A 14,987-nucleotide genomic window follows, 5' to 3' on the forward strand; every position below is an offset into this window, starting at 1 on the left:
ATAAGGATGGATAATATCTCTACTGTGTCTTAATGGACATTTTGGGAGCCTTTGAATCTGAGTTTTGTGACTCCAGTGCACTTGGTGGCAGCAATACATCTTTAAGCTGGTTTTCCAATTGCCAATAAACACTCAATAAGAAGATAAAGCAGAGAGTGAAAGGGCACCACAATCAGCAGGACTACGTCTAGGTTTTACGGCTCACCTTTTTTGTCGGCTTAAAATCCAACATGTTGCCATATTGGCGCCGTTTTGAGTTTTCTTCAACACTGCCATGATGAAAAGACACACAAACCCATAAGGAACAACCTTAACATGCATAGTGTGCATCTTCTCTCCTCCCGTCCCTGCTGACATTTGTTAAACAAACATAATATTATGTTTATCACAGTGTCATATGAGTTGAGTTAGATTTAGCGTCTGATGTCATGGGCACAGGTTGCTGACGTAGGCTACTTTTTAATTTTCCAGAACATGTCATAATGACAAATGTCTGTACAGGCAGTTTTCATAATCTCAGACTGGTTTAAGCTTGTGCATCAGCAACTGGAAATTGAGCCAACACAACTGTACAAAATGTCCGTTAAGTCACTGTTTGCATGTGGGTTTGTGTTTGAGAAACATCACATGATGGTAAATGTTGACATTGGTTTCTGTGTGTACCTGCTGTACAGTTCAATTTTTGTGTCTATGTATGAGGCATCATTCAGGTGTGGAGTTGAGGCGCATGGGACTTTGTGGCACAGAGGAGAGTGAAGGGTCAGACATGGCCGCAGTCGTCACTCCCATCTTCTTCAGTGAACGCTCGTCTGTCACTGAGATGGAGCGAGAGAACACAGGACGAGAGGCAGCCGGTGAGCCTGAGAGAAAGAGAGAGTGAGAGAGTTTTTGTAATTGTTCCCTTTTTCTTTTATCCACGATTCTTCATCTCTATTTGTTTTTCAAATTATACAAATAAAGCAAATTGAAGTTGTGAGAATAACAGATGGATAGAGACTAAGCCATGGAAGAAACAACATTATAGAGACAAAAATAAAAGCAGAAGAGGCACTGCGAAAAAAGGAAACCGAGGGTAAACTGTGTTTGCGTTTTCAATTTATTTAAGTTTACCTAAGATCTGTGTCGTACACTTAGATTCCCATTAGTTAAATCCCTTATTGGTATTCAATCCACACACCCAACCTTTTATTGGACTCTCTAGAGTAAATAACATCCATTTACTTTTATTACACCAAATGAATGAAATGAAAACTATATCATTCAGTCTGTGCAGAGATAAATGCAGTGGCAGTGTTTGGCCTGTAGGGGGTCATGGCGGTGCTGTGAGCTGCTGCAGGTTGAGCAATGACTGCAGATTTGTTGCAGCTTGATGTCTCATCATCGCATACAGAGGGATACCAGCAAGAAACTACAGGCCATACTGGGAAGTCAACCTTTGAATCTCTTACATCCAGCTGAGGTTCACCAGACCAACCAGCAGGGGGCAGGGTGACCACACACACACACACACACACACACACACACACACACACACACACACACACACACACACACACACACACACACACACACACAGACCCCCACCAGGGCTGACATTTGTAGCTAAGTGCTGCATTGGCTGGTTATTTATGTTGAGAGGGCTGGTGATGGGGAGAGTTCAGCAGGTGGCTGCATTACACTGTTTATCAGACCGACGCAGTGGCATTATCACTTCATGAGCCAGCCAACACTCTTCTCCCCCCCTTTTCATCCATCTTTCTGTCCTCCATTTCTGGTCATATACCCTCTGCTTCTCCTTCCTCACTGCTCCTTGTGTTGTGAAATGCCTCCTGACTGCTCTTCCATCGCCTTTTTTCTCCCACAGATGTGCACCAGCCATCTGGGTACTTGTAGGGCACAGCTAAGGCACTAGTGGCGCAACCAGCTTCTGTTCACGCCTGTTTGCATTACAAGAGTTATTAATTCATACTATTTTGCAGTCTGTTGACAGCAATGGATAACACCACGGGCAAAAAATCCAATGCAATACACCTGTTCAGGTTTATTGTAAATTCCAAATGATGTAAAAATCTGTTTTTTTGCCTTCCTCTACATCTCCTGCTGAATCCGCTGCTGAAATTAATTATCTTATCCTGAAATTAAATGCAAGAATTATTTCCACGGACCACAAATATACATTTCAAACTTGCAGCTCTTTTCAGTTACTGCTCATCTGTCTTCTCTTTCTCTTTCTCTTTTTCTTTCTTTCTCTTTCTTTCTTTCTCTCTCTCTCTCCCTCCCCCCTCCCCTTATCTTCACTGGTCTCACATCCAGCTGTATCCTCCCTCCTCTCCCTCACTCCCCCCTTCTGTCTCCCCTCCCGTCCTCGGTAGTATTTCAATACTGTGCAGGTCAAGAGCTGCAACCTCACCTGTGTTGGATTTGACTTTGCTGTTGGTCTTCTCTTGCATTGCTTGCTCGTACTCTCTCACCTCCTCCAAACTCAGCCCTGTGGGGAAAGCAAAGTCACATACATACACACACACACACACACACACACACACACAATATCAGAACAGCTTATGAAATATGTACCAAATTTCACAGTGTGTACAACTGCATTGTTCTGAATGTTTTATTTAACTGTGATAGGTAGAATTTTGCATTGTGACCAACCGTGCCATTCGTCTATCCATGCTACTGCTTGTCTGTGGCCAACCAGAAGAATGTCCCGAATGTTCTGAAGTAATACCAGAGACAAAAATATGGCAGGAAAAACAAAATATAAATAGAAACGCTACTGTGTGTTCTGGATTTAGAAGTGTGTATGTGTTATATAGTGTGGTTTTTGCGAGGATCTGTACCAAACTTTTTCTTTAGTCTGTACGATACGAATTGTAGGCCGGGACAAGTGAGGTTAGATGTGTTTGCCTTTGACAAATATTGCACCCCCCCCTACGATTTGGATATTACACAAGTCCATCTTGCGATTTCGATAAAACTGCACCTAATTGTGCAGTATTGTTTGCACTCTCCTTTTGTAAAAACTAAAAGAACAGTTGTGTAAACATCCTTTAGTTGCACTTACAATGTTGAAAAGAGGGTGTGTTTTAGTTTTGTTTTGAGTAGTTTTGGTTTCTTTATCATGCTTATTTACTTTGCTTCATTGTTGAGGATAAATAGTTTAGACTTTTTTATCAGCTCTGTAACTTGTCACACCAACTTCCTCTGTAAGAAACTAAAAACCTTTGCATTGTTTGCACCAGAAGAACAGAGGCTCTCGTACGGTTTTTGTTGTACAAAAACAATATAGCAATTTTCCCAATTAATCTAAGCCTAAGAGCCTTCTTGGCGAGGGTTTTGGTTATTATACTAATGTCTCAAAATTAATGGCGTAATGATTTATTTGTGTCAAAATGCAACACATGGCACATTCAAATAATAAATAACCAATCAGGGTTTTCAAGGATCATTATTTTACTGCAGGTGTACATAGTTAAAGACTCCAACATGCAGAAATCAATGCTTGAATAAAGCACAACACTTTAATAAATCCAATTAACTAAAAATTAAAATTTCCCCGCCTAGTATTACACTCGTAACATTAACTGCAGATCGTATCTTGATGTCCTCCTTACATCAGCACAGGGAAAAGGCGTGAAAAAAACACTCTGTCTCACTTTGTGTATGAATTCCTCAGTCTTTGTCTGTAAGCCGTACACCTCGAAGCTGCACTGCACCCGCTTATAGGAGCACATAATAGGCTTGTAGTCATCTCTCCAGCCTTTCTCCAGAGGCCCTCTGCCAGTTTTACTTGACTGCCAGCGACCCGGGTCCTGCACAGATTGAAAAGTGCGGGTCTATATGTTTACTTGCTGAGGTCTGCGAATTTAGTCCCATGAGGTGTGTCTTCGGGGTGTACGGGGGCTTGGTGTGTGTGTGTGTGTTGTGTGTGTGTGTGTGTGTGTGTGTGTGTGTTTGTGTGTGTGTGTAGATTAGTGTGTGAATGGTGAGGAGAATTGTTGCTCAACAAAGCCCATAGGAGGAAAATGTGATAACACACATTATGAAAGTGATTTTACGTTTTTACCGTGCCACTTACTCTATGAGATTGGGGTGTGTGTGCATGCTCGTGTATTATTCATCTGTGTTGACGTGTGCTTGTCTACATGCTTCTGTGTACCCAGGCCTCTGAATTGATCTTTGTCTCCAAAGAATTGAAGGGAGTTTAGAAGTTCAGGAGCGAATGAAGATTTAAAAGAGATGTCTGGGTGTGTTACTGACTTAATGCTTAACCCTTGTTTGTTTCATCAGTACAAAAATAAAAATGTAAAAGTTATAGAAATAGAGCATGTAACTCCCCGTAAAAACACAATTAGTCGTTTTTACATTTCTGTTTTAAATTAAACAGGATATAGCAAGTTAACTAGAGAGGTGCTGTTAAATGAATTTTTAAAAACTTTAAACAGAACCAGGCTAGCTCCATCCCCCACCTACAATCTTTATGCTAAGCTATGCTATTTGCCTCCAGGCTTTTGCTCAATGAAAACACATTAAAGTGGTATCGATCTCCTCATGTAACAAAGCGTATTTTCAAAAACGCTGAACTATTCCTTTAATTTGACTTTACAGCTTTTCATTTGCAAAACTACAATAGTGTCAACATAGTTTTTATCTTTACACATAGTAATTTGTTTTTGCAATTACAGACTTTCACACCGCCACGTGGAAACTCGAAGCCTCCAATAATTCCAATGATCGGAATAGGTTTGGATTGGTATGAACCGGTTGCTGCCCACGTGTACATGCACAGATTTTTCTTTAGCGTCCTGAATCTCTGTTAACTGCTGGTGGGTACCGCGTTAACCGCCCTTTAAAATTACTAGGCGCCACAATTTAAATTGTGTGATTATGTGTGGGGGTTTCGTATATTTTGTTGTGTGTGTGTGTGTGTGTGTGTGTGTGTGTGTGTGTGTGTGTGTGTGTGTGTGTGTGTGTGTGTGTGTGTGTTGTGTAACAAGCATAGTGTGTGTAACAAGCATAGTGTGCGTGCTGTGCAAAAGCCTAGGTGCATTTCACTAATGCGCTGTTAAAATACCAATGAAATGCTGTACTACCAGGTTTTTGTTGATTAATGGCGCAAGCACATCACGTGGCCTCAAGATAGAAATACACCAAGAATTCACCTGAATACGCCTCCCTGTTAGACCATCACGCCCATGGGCGCAAAGATGGTTGCAGGTACCTTTTGCTATTTAAACAACGTGGGCGCTGGACTTAAACTAGCAAAGACACTTGTCAAGCTTTGCGCAGCGCTGTGCCGGGTGCAAGATGGGGCCCACTGTCTTTTTTGGGAAACGGTTGTCAGTGCGGTTTTCAGGGGCGGTTGATGTGCAGCGTTGTGAAACCAGCTTTTCCGGTGCTGTCGTACGAGGTACAATTCCAGTGGAATATAATCCCATCAGCTTCTTCAACTTTCAACATTCAACAAAGCAGAATGTGGCCGTCACATCGGCACACAGCATACCTCTGACTCTTCGTAGTGCTTTTCAGGGATAGGGTCACTCAGGATATCCAGAAAAATCACATTCTCTGCTGGGGTCGGGGTGTCCTCAAACACCTACATCCAGACAAATGGGGAAGGTTGTACAGTATTATGTGAGCATACACACATGATTACACTCACTCACCCATACTCTCACACGCATACAGTCACTCACTAAGTGGAGGGGGAGGTCACACACCATAACACCCCTCACTATATCTCACCCTCAGGCCCTTGGAGCAAATAGAGGAGAGAACAGACAGAGAGCAGAGGAGGGGGAGATAAGATTAAAAAAAAACAAAAAAACAAGGACATATGAGAAATATTTTAAAAAAGGGGAAAAAAGAAGAGTTATGAGAGCAGAATACACTTTTCTTTGCGAGGGAATGAGGGAAGCTAGGGAGAGAGGGAGGGACTGCACTTTTATCTGACCTTCTTTAAAATGTGTACTAATGTCCCGCTGAAGTTGTTCATTTCACAGTTGAAAACTAACAAATCTACTGTTAGCCCGCTACGCTCTTGTGGCGCTGTTGTCGGCTTCCAGTTATTTAATAAGTTGCATTAGTTGGACGTATTGTGTTGCTTTCTACAGTGTGCTCAGTGCATGACACTCTACCGTTTCCTGTTCCTGTTTCCTGTGTGGTATAGATAATCATACAGAGACATACAAAGCCTCCATAGTGGTGATAGAATTTGCTTATGTAAAAGTACTAATACAACACTGTAGAAAATACTCCATTAGGCCTACAAGTAAAAGTCTTGCATCGAAAATGTTACTCATGTAAATGTAATGCACTATGTCAATTTAACTAAAATCAGAAAAATTAAGTTAAGGTATCAAAATAAAAGCTCAATATGCAGAGAATTAGCCCCTGTGCCTGTTATGCTATTATATATTATTTCATTTGATTGTGATTACTCAGACTTTAAAAAGCATTTTACTGTTTCGCTTGGATGAAGCTAACTTTTGAACTCATCTATATGGGGCTGCAACTGATTTTTAGTTTGATTACTGATTGTTCAGCATATTAATTTCTCAGAAAGACCCAGATTTAGTTGTAATTATTTGTAAATATTTTTAGGGGTCACTACTTATTTTTTCATGTTTTGTTAAAAACCATATCCATTACTATATAACATTATTATTTGTAATAATCAGCTTAAGTATGCAGTGCACAGATCATGTTAAGCTTAGATAACTAAGGATATTAAGTTTCTGAATGGAAGGGGCTGGGTCATTTGAACTGTTCTGGGCGAAGTGGTGCAAAGGCTCATGGGAATAAAAATATATGTTCCAAACGGTTTCTGTTCTAGTTAAAGTGTGTTTTAACAATGTTCTGTTAATGTTTTGGCTGTGCATTTATGTTACCTGGGTTTTAGTTTTGTATGGTTGATTTAGTGTTCATGTTTATCTCCATTTATTGTTGTACTTTGACCAAGACCCGGGTGGGGACTAATGGCATCTGGGGACTGCGAGTATGTTCAGTGTCATATAAGTGGCTTGGAAATAAGTAACTCTATTTTCTGAGTTAAACTACCCGCACAGCTCAAAAGATTGGACTTTTTTTTTTGTTTTATTGATTGTTTTCCTTTTTTTTTAATGAAACAGACATATTTAATAGATTAATCTCAAAGTCAAAGTATTATAAAGCCAAAGAAATAATATTTATTTGAACAAATTATTTCTTTAGTAGTAATAAGTAGCCTAATTCTTTTTATTTGTTATGTTCCTTTGCATGTTTAACTTAACATACTTATTTTAGACATGAACACAACATGACTCCAGGAAAAAAATAATGTATGTGTACTAATTTTTAGTAATGGCAACAAATGTAAACTTGATTTGTCTACTGAGTCAAATTAACAATCAAGGTGAAACATGTTAAGTTTCACCTTGTGTAAAAACTAAAGTGGTTTAACGCAACTGTTTTCAATAGACATTTCTTGTAAAGTCAACTAATTTGGGTTAACCGTGATATGTCATACCATAAAATTGTATTTTTTTGCAAAAAAAGGACTTAAAGTATGATAAAAATAGACTAATTGTTTCAGATGTAATTGAAAAAACTGTTGCGTAGTTTAATTAATAACAAAGCACAATATTTTATAAGCTCTTCATATGTTTTGCTTGTAATAACTTATTTGTAAAGTAACTAGCAACCACAGCTGTCATACTCTCCGAAATGTATTAGTTGCATCAGCAGAAAATATTAAAAAAGTAAAAGTACCGCACAATTGTACTCAAGTAAACTTACATGATGATATAATGATATGATATGATTGTGTAGATCATGTACAGCACTCTGAATTTGTGTTTGTTTGGAATAAACTTATGTAACCTGTAACTATCTGACATGAAACAAGATTTGCCCCATTTTTCTCACAGACAGAACTGTAGATCTCCATATTTTGACATGTTGGTTCTTGTAACTTGACTAGCTACCGTCAGCTCCTCTCTTATAATTTATGAGTGCAGACACAAGGGCCAGACAGAGTTGTAATTGTGACTTTCTGTGTGTGTTTATGCGTGTGGACAAAATGCAGCATGGCAACTGTGCTCACCGCCGCTGCATGTCTGGTTAATAGAGCTGCCAATACGGCATTTTGTGTTTTTGCTTGTTCTCCTTGTAATGAACACATCAATGTGATAAATATTTTCCGTGGGCTGCAGAGAAAACTGCCATTTCTCTCTTTCTCCTCCCGCTCTTCCCTAATCACTCCATCGTTCTCACCCCTTGTGCCCTCTCATACTCACATTGTTGTTATTGCCGTTGTTGTTCTCGAATCTCGTCTCAATGCGGATGTTGAACTTGGGAAGGTATGATATCTACGGGGTGACAGTGGTAAAAATGGAGGAGAAAGTAGTTGAGGGCAGAGATACAGAGTGGAAGCAGGCTGCAGATTAGATCCGCTGATACTAGAAAGAGATGAGCTCTGTTGCATTCATGTACAGTAAATGATGTGTGAGAATACTTACTGAGTACTCTGCAGCACCAGGGACGTTTAATATGGAAAGGGAGAAACAACATTAGTTACTCATACATGCATGAGCATGCAATTGCTCTCACACACATACACGTTAACACGGGGGAATACATGCATACATAGTGATTAATTTTTGATTAAACTTGGAAAAACCATCTGTTAAAAGTAAAATAAGTTTTTTATAATGCATTGAGGGGAAAGTAACCTGAGGTTTAACACAAACAAAGGCACTCAAACACACACCTGTGATGGTATAGGGGTAGAAGTTCCAGGCCTTTTCTGTCACGTAGAAGAATCGCGGGACAAATGCTTTTGCCCATGACGGCAGTTTACTGAAAGCAAAGCAGGAAGAAAAAAGAATCACAGAGGGGAATGGTAGCTAAGAGAGATTATGGAGGGAGACAGAGAAATTCTAAATGTTTTTTGTGCCATTTATAGACAGATTACCTGTAGGCTACTCTCACCACCGCACTCATTTTTATGACCACCAATTACACCTGTAGTGATGAATTGTTACTGTAGCTGCTATGTCAAAATATGATTGAGGTAAAATACATTTATCCTTGCTTTACTTAAGTGTATGTTGGCACGTGTGTTTTCCACCATATCTTTACTAATGAGGACCAAATGTCCCACAAGCACAGAAGATTAGGAAAATCCTCCACAGTGAGAACATTTTTTACTTCTGTAAGAGTTTATTTTAGGATTAGTCCTTGGGTTTATAGTGGTGATTAGAATAAGAGTTGAGGTTACATTAGGGTAATGAGTGAGGTTAGCTTAGGGTTAAGGAGGGAATTTAGAGTTAAAAGAGAATTCTGGGTTGTTTTTGAGTTTTCACTATAATCACACTTCATTGATTAATGGGCTGTCAGCATGAACACAAAGGACACAAAACACAATAACAGACACAGTCATGTATAGCTTCAAAGTCAATGTGGTTGAATGATAAATGCATTTGCAAACATTTCAGTCCTGACATTTCTCACATAGTTCCTTGTTTATGTTGATGGCTGTAGCTTGAAGTAAATTTAAAAAATCACGTTGGTTACACACCCCTAAGTAGGATTTATAAACAGTATATAAAAACCTAATTAATGGTTTGTAACCAATTCTTAATATAGTTGCAATTCGATATAGGAACATTTGTAAGTGTTTTACATTCACAGGCAGCGTTAAAACTGTTGAGCTTCTGAGCCTCAGAACATCAAAGTAGTTATAACGCATACACACACCTGATTATTAGATCATGAGAAAAGTCACATTTGTTGGCAAATATACATTAAAGCAATAATTTGACATTTTCATCCAGATTGATACAACTTTAATGTCTGTACGGTAAATATGAAGCTACAGCCGGTTAGCTTAACTTAAACACTGGAAACCGTAAGAAACAGCTAGCCGGGCTCTGTCCAAAGGTACCAAAATTAACCTAAAATCACCTCTAAAGTTCAGTAAATCCATCTTCATTATTTAATTTACACCAACTGATGTGTAAAAACAAAACATTGCCGTTTTATGGAATGTCATATTATCTAGGGTAAATTTAATAACATCCCGGAGTGTCTACTGTTTGCCTGGCAACTCCTCCCAGCCAACAAAAAATCCAGCAAATAAACCCCAATAAAACCGCAAATGTTTTTTTTTTTTCAAATTTTATAGGCTACAGATTCAACAAGCAAGGTATAACGAGTTCACTAGTGAACTTTGGATGTGTTGGTAGGCAGATTTTGTAAGCTTTGGAAAGAGTCAGGCCAGCAACTCAATGAGCTACCTAATAACATACAGACGTAAGAGGGGTACAGTATCAATCTTAACTCAAAAAGCACTTAAAATATATTCTGTTTACAACTACAATATATTGTGCTAAAACATGTTTATAAACTGTTTATTATTGCTTAACAAGTTGTTAAAATCAGTAACAATATATCTCCAAACTTGTGCTTTTTGTGAGCACACATTGTTACAGATCCTCTGATGCCTCAAACTACCAGTAGAAATATACTTTTATGAACATCAGAGTGATGTCTTTTTCTCAACTAAGAGTCTGAATTTACACAATCAGAACACTTCACTGTATGATGAGCTCATGGTACAATAACATGTCTACTGTCACCGTAAAGTATCGGCCTCAACAGGTTTCAGACAGCTTGTATAAGGACTTTGGATTTGTGCAGATTACACTGCCGTGTGGGTGCTTCTGTGTTGAAACTATGTTTTATAGCTTGTCAGTAGTGATACCTGCAACATTGATCCATAGAGTGTATGAAGCTATACAGCAAAGTGAGAAATCAAAGATCGAACATGATCTGTTATCATAATAACAGAGCCAACAATTGGAGCATAAGACTCAGTTTGCAAATCACAAGAATGATTAGTTTTCAATGCATCATTAGTGCAGCAGCGCAGTCGAGATGCACTCTACCTGTTGAGGTAGATTCGCTTCTCTGTCAGCTGTCCCGGGCCGTGCTGGGGGTGAGTATCTGGCTCATTCTTTATCACCTCCACCCCTTCTCCCCCGCCACTCTGCACACAGCTGTGCTTACTGATCATGTACAGCTGCCCAATCCTATACTAGAGAGAGAGAGAGAGAAAAAAATCTTAAAATAATACTACGCTTTATAAGGGGGTGGAAGACATCAGGGAGCCTGTCCTTTCATGTCTGCTTTACCAAAGTAGCCTCTCATGAGCCAATGTCTTATACAAAGGTACTGATAGGTGGGACACATTTATATGCAACACTTGAAATGCAACAATGCATTTGTAATTTATTCTCTTATTGTAAATGAATGTGTCTGATCAAAATGTTCATTGCAACTATATGACCTCCCGTTAACTCGGTGATACAGCACCATAAAGAGAAGATCTTTACGACAGCAGGTGTAGTAAAAACACTACCGCTTTTGTCCAAAGCGGCTACTATAATCAAAACAAACTGAAAGGTAAAAATAGCAACTTTAATTAATCACTTGCTGCGTATAAAGATTTCCATGAAGTGACCATAGCTGACATCAAAATTTTATCTGGCCAGTGACGGTGAATGCATTTGAGTCTAAATTAAGGGGGTGGGACTTTGTTCTCTGCTGCAGCCCCAGTATGTGCTTGGTGCTCATCAGGCGGGAGTATGTTTTGTGAGCTAGTCTGAAGAGGACGAGGCCTTTGGGCATTCCAAGCGGCCTCCTCGATGAGCTCAGTCTGACAGAATCAGTTTCCTTTTGAACAATTTACACAATAATTCTTAAGTTTCTGCCCTGATGCCACTATCATTCTCTGTCTTCTCTTTAACACTGTTTTTGTGTACTGCATTGTGTTTACTTAAATTGCACACCACTTTGGTGAACTTTGTTTTTAAAGTTATTATGAAAAGGCAATAAAAATGAGACCACAATCAACCAAACTTTCCTGCTGTGGCCATTGTAATGTAATTTATTGTCTTGCCCTATATTTGTGTGCCACTAAAGCATTATTTTAATTAGGAGTAGAAACGGAGAACGATGTGGAGGAAGAGGAAAAGAGGAGGGCGGATCTCAGTTTGCTATCCTGCAATGTGCTTTGTTGACATCAATGTGGCACCATCCTTCTTGCTCAAATTACTGTGAAATGTCAACATTCAATATTTATGTATTGATTATATATGGGACTTAATTAATCACAACAATGGGTTCTTTTACACCATTTTAAGACTACAGATTACAGAGCAGTGAGCTCCTCCCACACAGGTTGTGAATCTTTTTCAATCTTAGCAGGAAGTTGAAAAGACTTATCAGTCCTTTAAATCAATATTATTATGCACTTTGAATGACTTTATTGACAGTTCTCTACTGTCTTTAAAAACAAACCTTTTTTAAATATAGCTCATCATGGGGTGGAGACCGATCGCACTGCAGATAGTGTCAGTGTGACGGCAAATGAAAATCAAAGAATTCAAACTTAAAGTAAAGCTAATGGCAAGAGCAAAGACTTGAACCTATGTGACCCTTAATCTGTCCAATGACAACAACAATGAGATGTTTTTTGCTAAACAAATTTAGAACATTCCCTAAACATTTTAAATTGATTGTGTACTCAGCTCCAAAGCAAGACTATGGAAAGAGTATGGCACAGTCGTAAATCTGCCTTGAGTCTTTTGCGGTTGATCAGTGTCATATTAAATATACTTTTATTCAATGTAATAATAACAAATATGACAAACCTCCATTACATTATGTTGCAGGATGATAGCACTCTTTTGGCAGTTGCTTTGTGCAAAGTGACACCCCACAGGGAGGCTCAAGGACACATTCAGCATGTTCACATAAGGAGCTGGTGATGGAACCTCCAACACCACAGTACTAACCCACTCTGCCTCCTGAACTGCAGCTGCCCCCTGTCAGCTTATCCTTTTTGTTTCCTTTTTTACAAAATACATGTTATGAACAGTAGGCTACATAGCATATCAGAGAAAAACAGAAAACAAATCAAACATAATTAATAACAATAACAAGCTTAACTAATGAAATATGCCAGCGCAAAAATGGGCTAGTAAAGTGCATCCAGTACAAAGAGTCCTTCGTAACGTGAATATTTTGTCTTCTTCTCCTTAGTTCAGTGAGCAATGGTTTTGCACACGTCATTGCCGTCAGCTTTTCCAACAGCAGAACAACTTTCTTTAACAAACATTGAATGACAGATGTAGTGTTTTACTGAAGTACTAACTGGATAATTCACACCTGGAAATCAACACCATTCTCTTTAAAAAAAAAAAAAAAAAAAGAAGCGTTGGGACATTGTAAATGGCTCGGACTGAGGCTTAAATAAGCTGCACTTAAACTTACATTGCATTCAGACGAAAGAGGATTTGCTGCCAGCTCAAGTTTCTGTGTGCCCTGAACTGATACTGTAAATCCTATTTTGGACTGCTATTTGTCACTGTCATTGTTGTGGTAACAGGTAGAATTGAACAGGGGGCCGGGGAGGTGATAAGGACGTTCCTTTTGAAGGACACTTTGGTGCATAACTCCCTCGTCTGCCCACCTTTTCTCCCTAGCGGGAACAATGTTGTTTACAAGCGTGCAGGCCTTTGTTTGACTTTAGCTCTAGCCGCAACCAGTCCAACTAGTTTGTCCACTGTTAGATTTACTGAAACAAGCGAGGGAAGTAGAGAAGAAGACAGATGGGGTGATAATTTAGCAGCAGCGGTATGATGCTGCCGCTGTTTGGCTTTTTGTCTCCATCAGATTGGCCGAGCCCTTCGAAACTGAACATGCATCGGTTACCCCAGTGTGCCAAAGCTTCCAATGTACAGCCGCGGGTGGTCTGTGTTCTCTGATGATACTTTTCTTATCAGCACAATAACTGATTACTAGTTGAAAGAACACTTTGACGTGAGAATTAAAACCCTGTCTTGTGTTTCAATTTAAAGTTGAAGGATGTTTGTGTGTGAGAGTGTGTGAGCATGGGAAAGAAACCCACTTACCTCTTCCACCGTCAGGGGCATACATATGCGGTACTCTTTCATCAACATGGTGCTGTTATTGAGAGGAAACTGTGAACTCTGGGTCTCTATCTCAGCTGTCTTGATTGCATAGTAGACAGGCTCAGGCAAGCTGCACTGCTGCTGGACCACAGTGACCTCTTGTGTGACGCTCCTCTTCCTTTGTTTTGCTGATGTCAGTAATCCATTGAGTTAGGTCTAGTCCTCTCTGTCAATGAGTATCTGCTGTTTTCTTACTAATTCCCTCTCTCGCTCACTCCTTACAGCCTCTTCTCTGCTTTTTTGTTTCTCTTCTTCAATTAATCTCCTAAACCCGGACCATCTAACAGCTGTCTCTCCCTCCTTTTCTTGTTACTTCTGCTTTCTCTTCTCCTGCCTTCAGCTGCCCTTTTCGGTTTGCTGTTTTTCTCACTTAGTTTTTGTTTGCTTTCTTTCACCACAGTGAGGAAATGGTAATTAGCTGTGAGGTAAGATTGAAAGCCAACAAACTCTACCTATTCTTTCGCTTCTCTGCCTCTCTGTGCTTTGTGTAAATCCTCCTTAGGCTTCTCATGTGTAACCTTGGTGTCTGCTCGGTGCTCCTCCCTTTCCCCTAAACTGCCCTGTGTTGCTTTCAGTTCCTCACAAATTCCTTCGCTTGTTTGCTCCTTATCTCTTTTTTTCTCTCCCTCCTATAGTATCCACTCCCCGCCCACTGTACTTAACTGCCTCCTCACCTGTGTCAGCCCCCCTCCCCTCCCCCTTCTCCTTCCCTCTCTCTGATCTTTATCTGTTCTTTTCGCTCCGTCGCACCACTGTTTATATCTGGGAACATTAAGTAGCACAGTTTGTTGACATTAGTCTTTGAATTTGAAGTGCAGTCCTCAGACAGGACCCCCAACACTCAGGTTATGACAGGATTCGGGGTATATGAATGGTTGACTCATAAGGGGTTGACAGGGTGGGCCAATGGATTAAATATTACCAGAGCCACGAGAACTTCCATTAAGCACAGTGCCAGGCTCACTC

At 39.7% G+C, this 14,987-nt stretch overlaps 1 protein-coding gene across 1 annotated transcript; it reads right to left on the minus strand.

Moving 5' to 3' along the window:
• Positions 1 to 212: 212 nt before the first annotated feature.
• Positions 213 to 14,559, minus strand: pitpnc1b (phosphatidylinositol transfer protein cytoplasmic 1b). The gene is made up of 10 exons (XM_032519129.1): positions 13,962 to 14,559; positions 10,932 to 11,080; positions 8,753 to 8,841; positions 8,502 to 8,509; positions 8,280 to 8,351; positions 5,507 to 5,599; positions 3,660 to 3,815; positions 2,656 to 2,719; positions 2,411 to 2,488; positions 213 to 860 (listed from the first exon to the last, which is right to left on the minus strand). The coding sequence occupies exons 1-10, from the start codon at positions 14,007 to 14,009 to the stop codon at positions 703 to 705; spliced, it is 915 nt and encodes a 304-aa protein (XP_032375020.1). The 5' UTR covers positions 14,010 to 14,559; the 3' UTR covers positions 213 to 702.
• Positions 14,560 to 14,987: the final 428 nt, after the last annotated feature.

Source organism: Etheostoma spectabile, chromosome 6, assembly GCF_008692095.1.
Source record: "Etheostoma spectabile isolate EspeVRDwgs_2016 chromosome 6, UIUC_Espe_1.0, whole genome shotgun sequence".
Taxonomy (NCBI): domain Eukaryota; kingdom Metazoa; phylum Chordata; class Actinopteri; order Perciformes; family Percidae; genus Etheostoma; species Etheostoma spectabile.

Bases quoted from the DNA above. Each gene is read 5' to 3' on its own strand.
- pitpnc1b (XM_032519129.1), bottom strand. From the start codon at position 14,009: ATGTTGATGAAAGAGTACCGCATATGTATGCCCCTGACGGTGGAAGAG. The intron at 5,600-8,279 runs GTGAGTATGAGA...GTCTGGATGTAG, and splicing joins ACAACGGCAATAACAACAAT to GTGTTTGAGGACACCCCGAC. The intron at 2,720-3,659 runs GTGAGACAGAGT...GTATTACTTCAG, and splicing joins CTGAGGAATTCATACACAAA to AACATTCGGGACATTCTTCT.